This window comes from Opisthorchis viverrini (genome assembly GCF_000715545.1).
Source record: "Opisthorchis viverrini unplaced genomic scaffold opera_v5_190, whole genome shotgun sequence".
NCBI lineage: Eukaryota > Metazoa > Platyhelminthes > Trematoda > Opisthorchiida > Opisthorchiidae > Opisthorchis > Opisthorchis viverrini.
In genome coordinates, this window is record NW_008751846.1 from 92,099 (window position 1) to 102,453 (window position 10,355).

At 47.2% G+C, this 10,355-nt stretch overlaps 1 protein-coding gene across 1 annotated transcript in view; it reads left to right on the plus strand.

Moving 5' to 3' along the window:
* The window catches only part of T265_07844 (hypothetical protein), a gene marked incomplete at both ends in the record, with an annotated part of 24,519 nt that overhangs the window by 2,189 nt on the left and 11,975 nt on the right, over window positions 1-10,355 (plus strand). The window contains 5 exons of the mRNA XM_009173484.1: window positions 3-98; window positions 579-759; window positions 6,546-6,656; window positions 6,929-7,216; window positions 8,872-9,123. Of these exons, the coding sequence (XP_009171748.1) occupies window positions 3-98; window positions 579-759; window positions 6,546-6,656; window positions 6,929-7,216; window positions 8,872-9,123 (928 nt within the window). The remainder of the gene's footprint in view (window positions 1-2; window positions 99-578; window positions 760-6,545; window positions 6,657-6,928; window positions 7,217-8,871; window positions 9,124-10,355) is intronic.

Genomic DNA, 10,355 nt, shown 5'->3' on the forward strand with positions numbered 1-10,355 from the left:
AGCTGGGAAACGGGACATAATCGATTGAGGAATGCCGTTGATGTATATACGCGATTACTGCAAACCCCTACACAACTGTATTTCCAAAACTGGGATAGGTGAGTTGCTCGTTATTGTTGGCCGCTCGGGCTGGGCCCACATTGTATGATGAAGGGATCACTCTAATGCGCTAGTAGATTTCCCACTACCCCGATCGAATGACGCTGGCCAGGTCCCGAAGTGGGCTAGTGAGTTGTGAGATCCGTATGGATAAGCCACCTCCTGTTAAGTTTTGTTCTTTATGCATACATTATGCTGAATCAGCGCCGATACTAGAAACAACACCCTGTGATAACTCATTCTTCAACCTGTACGGCTTTGTGGAGAGATAGTTGTGAACCATCTTTAGACAAGCTCGTTGTCCTTTGTTTTACCCTTATATTCGCCCCAGCATCTTCCACTGAGGCAGGTTGCGTTTGACGTAGTATCTTATCAATAACAAGCCAATGAAGGGCCGGTATGTTCTCGTTTGTATTTGCACACCTGCTTTCCGTGCTCATCCTAGTCGCTGCTACTGTCACGTCTTTCATTTTTCCTAGCTTTAACAAACTTGTAGAGGACAATCGGCCCGAGGACCTCCTGTCTCGCAACGAGTTTGCCCGATTTCACGCTCAGGTATCTCTCAAGGCTGCGAAAGTTCAACCCTTCAAACAGCCAGACGTTGATGCTGGTGATGACTTGGAACCGCCAATCGTTGGTGTCACGAAACCTGTAGTCGAAGTGCGTTTGACACATTTTCATGTTTAAATTATTTTTTTCACGTATGGTAGCTTCTCAAAAGGAATCATAACAATTCGCTCTGCTGATTGTTCGGCGGTTTTTAGGGAAAGCCTACATACTATACTAACTCCTCACACCCTCAAACAACGGGTTCCTTTTCAGAGGCAAACTGCAACAGTGTTCTCCATCCATCACGATCTTAGTTCAAAATTCACTCTGGGACAGGTACCGTACCTTTTTTCTGCTTCTTCTCTGGTGGATTATTGTGCCCAAGATTCTCGCAGACGGCCTAAGTGTATTCCGAGGAATAGCTGTTCGATACGCGCTTTCTTTAACGTTAAGTGTAGCACCGTTCTTGTAAACTGCAATGCGAGGGAATTGCTTGGATTGGTGAAGTACCGACCCGAATGAATACAAATGATAAGATGGTTGCATACAGAAACAGTAGATGATGATGGCATTGATCAGAGTCCATGCACTGCCAGTGCTACTTGGACCGGGAAAAAGATAAGCTGCCTAAACTGTGTACCGCCTGATAAGCAGGATGCTTATACGATCGCTGGTCCGAGTTTTCAGCTAGCTGGATGGCATTGACCCTGAGTGAACCAGAGGAAGGGAAATGGGTGGAGTTTTGAAACCACTAGCCTCTTATGCCTCTCAAATCGAGCGGAGAAAACAAGTCGTTTAAACCCGGACTGTTTATGAGCGACTTGGTGGCCTGTAACAATCACAAGGCGCACTCAAGGCCGATAATCGAAGTTGGCCATACGCCATCACTCCCGGCACCCCTGCCAGCATGAAGTTGCACAACGAGAGGGATGTAACAAATCAGTCGGATTCAGGTACACCCTAATGACAGTCAACATATGTTCGTGTACTGAGTCGCTTTATTTTGTACAATTACGTTCGTACACTCCTAGTATGTTGTCCGTAGGTCCACGAGACAGACAAGTATCCAACTTTCGAGATAAGAATTCCAAGTTACACAGCTAGCGGCTATTTATTCCGTTTTAATCAGTGCGGTGTTACTCCCTGGAAGTCACTCATCGCTGTCCAATGCACTCAGAGAGTCAAACTTCGCCCACAGAAGTAATGGCTTTCATACTTCGCTGCCAAGTCATTGTTTGACCGCCTCAGACTGTCTTCCACCCTTCGCGTAGTTGTGTAAAAAGAACTCTTCGATGGAGTCGGTCAACTGGCATGCGCAGCACGTGGCCAAGCCAGTGCAACCTATGCAGTGTGATCAGTTCATCTATCGAGGATATGTTGTTTCTCCCAACTACTATTTGACGTACTTCATCAATGCTGATCAGGTGTTCCCACCAGATTCGGGCAATGCTCCGAAGATATCGATGGTCAAACACTGAAAGTCTTTTGCCGTCCTCAGCGCGCAACGTCCAGGTTTCCGATCCATGTACTAATATGGGGCGCATCGCAGCATTTTAGACTCGACCTTTGACAGAGAAGCTGATGCCACGCCTACGCAACAGGGGACGTAGGTTCACAAGCTGCTCTGGCCTTCCCAATCCGGATGGAAATTTAATCTTTCGCGAGACCACCGGGACTGATACAGCTGCCCAGGTAAACAGATTTGTCTACTACCTCAATCGGTTCATCCGCAAGCACGAGGCTAGGGTTCGAGCCCACCCAATCTTGCAGTAGCGCTTTACACTTTGCAGGTGTGAAGCGCATGCCGAACCGTGAGGCAGAATTATTTAGATTAATTAATATTGTTTGCATCACCACGGGGTCAGATCCAAGAAAAGCCGTGTCGTCTGCGTACTCGATGTCTGTGAGCGGAGGCCCAGGGAGCACTTCGACCCCACAGGCATTAGAGGCTGGTAGTGAGTCTTCCATGATCGTATCAATGACGAAGTTGAAGAGGAAAGGTGTCGGATACCACTTGATGTGGTGGACTCAGCACAGAGCTTCCCGTAGTTGTTTACACGGTCGCGGGAGTTGGCTTAGAGCGCCCTAATGAGGGTGAAGAATTTACAGGGGACACCTTTGCTCCACAGACTGTCGTAGTGCTTGGCGGTCAACAGAGTCAAAGACAGCTTTCAAAAAACCGTTGTTGGTTGCTGGAAGCAGTTGGAGGATAAAGTTATGATCGATGCAACCTTTTTTAGGACGGAACCCAGCTTGGTTTTCACGGATCTGTCTCTCTCTGTGTTCAGTCAACCTTCGAAGGATAACACAAGAGATCACCTTTGATACCACAGCTAACAGGTTGATGCCAGGGTAGTTTTCAGCATGGCCATACCTTATTTCTTATTCCGGAGGGCGGTCGAGATATACATTCGATTCGCCCGTATGCATTGACTCCACCGGCTGTGTTGCAGGAGGCCAGCTGAACTGCTCTTCGAAGTGTTCGGCCCACCTTTCCAGTTGACGTTTTTGCGGTTGGATTAATGAGCCCTCTTTTTCACTTATCGTTTTGCTGACCGTTGCTTTCCTTGGGCCAATCGATCGTATCAGTTGATAAAGGGCACGGCTGTTTCCCATAGCAAAAGCCTTCTCCATCTCCCGAGCTTTCGTTGTCCACCAGAGCTCTCGGTCTTTCCTTAAACTCTTCACTATTTGGCGTTTGCGGGATTTGCGTGCGCCGTCGTACTCGTTGCCTGCTGGTATGGCTTTCATGGCATCAATCATGGACAACGACCTCGACGACATCCAGTGGTCTTGTAGTCGAATTGGAGAAGTCGGGCAGGTAGCACTGAAGGCTGCTAATCTAGCTCCTTTCACATTTTGCCACGCTTCATCCACATGTTCACTGTCACCACAGTATTGTTTTACTATGGGGAGTTGTTGGGCTAGCTCGGATCGATACTGTTGAGCTATGGCAGCTCTTCGAAGCTAGTGGATTAGCATGCTTCTTGTCGACTTGTGGGGGTCTGAACTGAAACGAACTGTCAGGCGTGCACGCACCATGGCGTGATCGGAATCAAGTGGTGTGCCCCAGAAGGAACGGCAGTCTTAAATTGCGGCTCTCCATCGGTGGCTGATGGCCACGTGGTCCAAATGGGGCCGCGGTTAATTTGCAGTTGGTGGCCGCCAGGTTAGGCGATGCGAATATTTATGTTGAGTTCGTACTTGCCAGAAGCAGTTCATTATCAGCACACAACTGAAGGAGTCGATCTCCGTTGTCTGTGCGGCGGGCATCGACCACCTAAATGTGATTCACTCCCACGCCATATATTCCACGAGTCATCGCTTCTGGGTCACCGACCACCCGAAGGGAGAAATGTGAAAGAGTTGAGTTCATCCTTGGTGTTCTGAGATGCATAACCACGCTCGGGTCTGCATGAGTGTTTCGGAGACACATCATACATCAATTTTAAGGGAGTACAAGATTTCAGCAAGCATTGCCTGTTTGCCAAATTGACATAGATTATGGACGTCAAAAGCTCCTATATAGAAAGGATCTCATGGATTTAGAAAGCTGTCATTTTGTTTAATGTTTGTAGGCAGCGAGGAGCATAAGGCCCTCCGGTCAGATGACTGACAGTCAAATGGCCCAGCGACGTTTGCTCGTGCGGTTGGAAGGGGTTGGGGAGGAACATCGGTGGACGCTGAACTGCGCGGACAAATGATACTTCCCGCTTGCCCAGGCTGAGGAAGGGGTTTTGGTTTAGGTACCCCACCTTGAGCCTTTGACTCAAAAGTCTGACCCACAAGGCAGTGGGAGAATGTAGGGTTTTCTCTGGGGACCCTGCTCGGAGCCGATGGCTCAACAGTCTGGCCTGCTCGGCTGCAAGGGGCGCAGGGAATAAGGCAATACTGTCTCACTCCTGATGCGGCTGCACACAGCAGGTGCCTTTTGAGCAGCACCGGGCTCTTTAAAAGTATTTCGACCGTATTGGATAATGCGCCGGCGGTCACGGTCAACCGTTGGGCGATCGGAGTGTCCGGTTTTTGGACCGACCTTTTCTAACCCGTCCTTCCTCGGGGGAAGGCAGCATCGCTGCTTCCGTAAATGTGGACATGCTGATCGCCCGGAGTGAAACACCTTACTGCCTTTACACTCCTGTCGCAGAGGACAGACCGCCTCGTAGCACCATAACTCGTAGTACGGGTTCTCGCTGCTCTTGGTATGGCTGCTCCTCTTTGGCCTACTTGTCATGTTTGCGCCTTGTAGAACGAAGTTCCAGCCAGTGTAGCCCGCGGGATCATTGCAGCACTCAAGCCCAACCACCACGTCAAGGTGGCAGCGCTAGGTCGGGTAAGTCCCCCTAGTTGTGTTGTCAAACGCACTGAGTTGTTGATGTTTCGGTTCAGTAAGGGAGCGCATGTCGCAGTAGTATTCTGAATTAACCACATAAAACTTGGAGTCACAGAGGGGTAATTGTGAAACAGAATTAGTCGAATGGCGATCTCTGGGATAACTAATTCTGTCCATGCTGGATATTTTTTCTGAAGACCAGTAGGACCAAAGGTGTGAGCAACGACGCAGTTCGACAGAATGCGTTCAACGGACTCTGTAGCGCCGCAAGGAAAGGAGCCCATGACAGCTCGTGAGAAGTGGTCGCACAGTAAATCGTGAATAGCGAGAGACGCTCCTTCATGATTCTTAGAGGTTGTTCTAGGTCGGGATTACTGCTGTACACTAGTGCAGAAGATTCAAAGGATGCGCATTCATGGAGAGTGGAGAGCTCAGCTCAGCAAGGAAATAAAGCAACTCAATAATCTGAGGATCTTGTACTAAGCATCTAAGAGTAAGGTGCTGGTGCCTTTGACTGGACATGACAGAGGGACTTCAACGCTTTCGGATCCATGTTCAACAGAAGGTGCAACGTGCTAGGGACAGACAAACTCTAACTAGGTAGCGAGGTCAAGAGAGGACAGAGTGTTCACATTCGTGGCGGGTTTCCAACCACGTTTAATATAGGATCATCTGGACCTCTGCCAGGACGGCATTCATTTTGGTGGTACTCACCTTCGCTCCACTTTATTGTGTGGTAGCGTGCCTTGTGGACATTTCCAAATGTCCGCTCACACCCCTTAATAAATGATAACCAGGCGTGTGATATGCTTGACATGTGCTGGTATTTGACAAGTTTTTTGGTGATAGCCGTTCACGACCATTTTGCCATTGCGAACATCGTCTTCTTAGCCAGTTGTCAAGCAAAACTGGTCAATGCTGTAACTTCCAGCCGAAACGTCAAAAACAATAGATCGGTCCCAATCACGACGAAACCTGTAGTGAGTTAGTTTCCTAGGTCTGATCACTTTTGCTTTGCAGCCGTCATGTCCACGGCGTGAAGAGAGAAAACAGTTAAAAACAACTCCGAATATTTTCAAGATTTGACGCACGTGTTAAGCCGATAAAATAACTTTTTCGGTTGTCTGTAAATTCAGACGACTGGAAGTATGTACATGGAGAGAATAGCGGACATCTGGAAGCGCACAAACATGTATATGGAATAGGTAGCCTGTCTAGATGATTATCTGAATTGAAAGCGGGCTATTGTTACAACTTTCAAGTGAGCACTATATGTGTCTGTAAAACAGTGCTTCGGTGCGTGCTTCGCGACGCACGCGAAGCTTGGACGAAGGCACCACATATCTATTACGGTACTCCGCATTAACTTGCATCCTTTAACGATCCACTTTATAGCATCTTTTTAGTGTGACGGAACTCAGCTGTTTCTCGAGGTTTTATTGAACAGATCGTACTGTTCTATATGAGTTGTCTCTCATCGTCTGTACATTTCACTAGGGGATATGAACATGTCTGATCCGTTTGCCCTTTCAATCATTTTATTTCCGCGCAACGATATCTGCAGATTACGGACACTGCTCGCTCCGCCATCCGGGAACTTTTGATAGCTTCTCGGGAACAACTCTACCAGGCAACCTATACGCAAATTATGAAACGTTGGTACTTTGAAGAAAAGGTTGGTTCCAGTGTTTCCTCATTTTTTGTACGGGACGTAGTACGTTCACGCTCTCCCTTCTGTGTCCATCGTCTTTACTGCGTCTGTTCTAAACCCATTGTTTGGTCTGCCTGTCAAAGTGCATGTTCTAAGATGACAGTTTTTTGACTGATATTCTTTGTTTTTCTTCATCATCAACTGCTGAAATTGAAGCAGCACGTACCCGTGCCACGTGATTTCTACCCGGCAAAAACATACATGAATGTACCTCTATTGTTCTCTTATCTGATCAGATCCGCCGTCCCTATTTCCACGTCAAACCGCTAGAGGAAGTGCAACTCACTAACTGGGCCGAATATTTGAGCTTCGAAGAAGCTGAGGCAGCTGCCGTTTGTGCTAACTTGCGAGAAGAGTTGAAGTCACAACATCCAGAAATGTCTGATGAAGAGCTTGATAATGCCGTGGCCAGCTCGGATACGGGAAAACTGGCCAAACGTCGCGTCCTGGTGTTGTATGAACGCTGTCTGGTCCCATGTGCGTTGTATGAACACTTTTGGATTCGATATGCGCGCTATTTAGAGGTGAGTTATCGCATAATTTGAAGTATTTAAGTGTTCTCATCTTTTCGTATTTTCTTACGTTAATTATTTGCCAATGCTTTTTCCTTCGGGTTTCCAACATTGATTGATTCAATTGTTGCGAGTAGTCTAGTGGGACCTTTGTTTTGCTTATCTGAATCCCTGTGGCAAGGTTCATCTTCAGCCGTACTGAACTACCATTTACGGTCATCTGGCATTATCCCGTCGTTACTAGTAAACCATGGCGAACTACTGAGGATGATTGCCCAGGTACGGGCAAAAGTTTGTTCGTGTGGAAGTGATGTAACTACAGATCCAGGTACTCGCGCAACTTTCAACACCAAGTAATAGAGAATCTTCTAGATATCTGCAGCTTACCTCGACGCTGATTGATTCAGGGGGTTAGTTCGGTAAGGATCATAAGTTGGTAGAATGAAGACGCTTGCTGGGTCATCGAGGATTCACAATGAGAGCATGTTGCACTAGTTTGAATGTTCTCGCCTGTTCAGCCTTCCAGCATACGCTGGTGGGGAACTAAATTCGTCTTAGATTCCACATTGCCAGAGTGTCAACTCCAGTATAGTGAAGACGTGGCTTACGGATGAGCTGTAATAAGAGCGAAATCCTAGGCCCTTGGTTTGGATCAGAGGAGGAAAGGGGTCAGTGACATTTGGTTCATTCGGTAAGCTACTTGAATCCCACAAGTAGCATATAGTTACCGTCTCTTCCCAACCAGACAGGCTGAAGTTTCCATTTACAGCGTCTGAGCCGCTGCAGTTTGAAAACCCACCCATTTCGCCACTCTCGTTACTCTCGTCTAGACTTAAGTCAGTTGTCATTTACACCTTAGTCGCTGTCATTTCTATGGGTTGCACAAAGTAAGACATCACGTCTGATTTGGTCCGATTCCATGATGCACTTCGACACTTGTCCGTTGATAACATGCGGGTGACAATGACAAACTTGTATGGAACATGGATAGTGAATTGTGTGCTCATCTTGGCTGGATCACATCCAACTGCAGTAGCCTTTGCTTACCTGGATGTGGTTGGTTTAAAAGGTGCCTTTTGTTTACTGTTGAGAAGAGTATTGGTAGTTCAGGTAGCGTAGATGGTCGTTGGTTCGTTCGCTGAGCTGGACAGTTTGATCGCAAGTACGCTTATGATGTCACCTCAATTGGTGATTAGGCGTTAGAGATAACTCTACTCGCAGAAGAGAAACAACTCAAGTATGCTCAATCCAAGTGTGGCGAATATGGATAACTTCTATGCTTGTGTTTTGGTTCGTGAAGCAAGTGTGGGTTTCATCAGTGTTGACGTAGTTCCCTCCCCGTTTTTCTTCAACAGCTAGTAGTAAGAAGTCGTTAAAAAACTACCAGTTTCGTCGGATATAAAACATATATCGTTGATTCCTAAGTTGCCTGTATGATGCTTCCATCAGGTGTTCCTTATTCCACCTCCCGACCCAAACTGCTCTAAAGGTGGACCACCTGTGCCTCAAAATCACCCTCTCTACCACTTTATAGTTCTGTCCGTGATTGTATATCTGCTTTTTATTAAATGAGATGTAAGCAGTCATTAGGTCAATGTCTTTATGTATCTCAGTGGGAGTACTGCTTGAGAAGCATGAGCTACTGCCACTCCAAATTTTCTACGCAGATAACTGAACGCAACATCCCAGGCGCACGAGAGGTGTGGCGGCGTGCATGCACTTTGCATTTGCGCTACAAACCAACCATTCACTGGCACTGGGGTTGTTTCGAAGACCGATACCCGTCCGATTTGGACACACCACCAACCTATCCAGTTCGGACGTGTTTGGATATTCTGACCGAGCTGGAGGCGCGCATGACAGACAGTGCATTGGTCTGTTGCAGGCGGGCGGACGCTATGCGCCGTGCGAAGAAACCAGTGAGTTTCTCTATCCGGGTTTGGTGTTGCAGCGGAATATATGTATCCCTGAGAATATGATTTTGACAGTCTTATCTGTCTGTTTTATGCATGTAAAGAGCACAAGAAAGTGCAATCCTTTTGTACGGTCTATCCACTCTAAGTCGATGAAATAATTTGAGGCAATTGTGATAAACCGATAATGGATTGAGTGCAGTTCAACTGGATGGCCGGTTTCAGTTGATAGGGTACGCTTCCATTTGTGACGGGTAACCGATTTGATAACAAGGGACGCGCCATTCTGTTCTAACTAAATTCTCGGATTAATGTTTGATCGCGCGAAAATCTGATTATACAGGGAAGGGCTGACATGTCTCTCAGTTTATGAGGGAGCATTGCTTTGGCCCTTATTGTGATGTTTCTTCTGTCTTGAGAGGGCTGTCTTCCTTAACCGCGAGAGTCAAATTGGACCCCGTTTTACAACAATTAGTATATGGTTTGGAGCAATTGGGGGAAGCTTGAAGTGTCTGTTTTACTCACTGTGATAGGTAACACAGAAAACCTGAGGTCTGACCGCCATCTGAACTTACTATAGAGTAGCTAACTTATGTGGGATGATGTCATGTCATATTGTTTTCTACGGGTGGTCCCCTAATCTTCTTGTGGCTGTTGGATGACTGCTTTCAACCATCAATATGCATCATCATCATCGATAGCATGATATCAGTGTTCAACACTGATGCTTCACTGCCGTACAACCATGATTTATTTGAAAGCCTCAATGAAAAGAAAAGAGTAAAGGTGGACGGGGAAGGGACTTAGTGCTAGCTTACCACAATTATTCCTAGGTGCCTACACCTCCAGACATTCACTCAGGCAATCTGGATAGAAACTGACAACAAGAGCGCCACTGACATCGGTTGGCAGCCATATCTTGTAGTGTCTCCAACCAGGCACAGTGAGGATCACGCGGTCCCCATCCTGGAAGGCGAGTAGCACCGACAGCACCCAAGCGTCTCGTGATCTCCTTCATACTCCTCTGCCAGGTCATGGGTTGGCCACCTCTCTGTTTACGCCACTCCGAATCGGGTATAGAAAATAGTACTCTTTTCGGTAAACGATGATTCGGCATGCGTAAAACATGACCCAACCAACGCAGCTTCTGGTGCTGGACACATTCTTCAATGGAAGTACCCGTTACACAACCGAAAACACGCTCTCTAACTGCCTCGTTACGGATTCGCCGACACCAA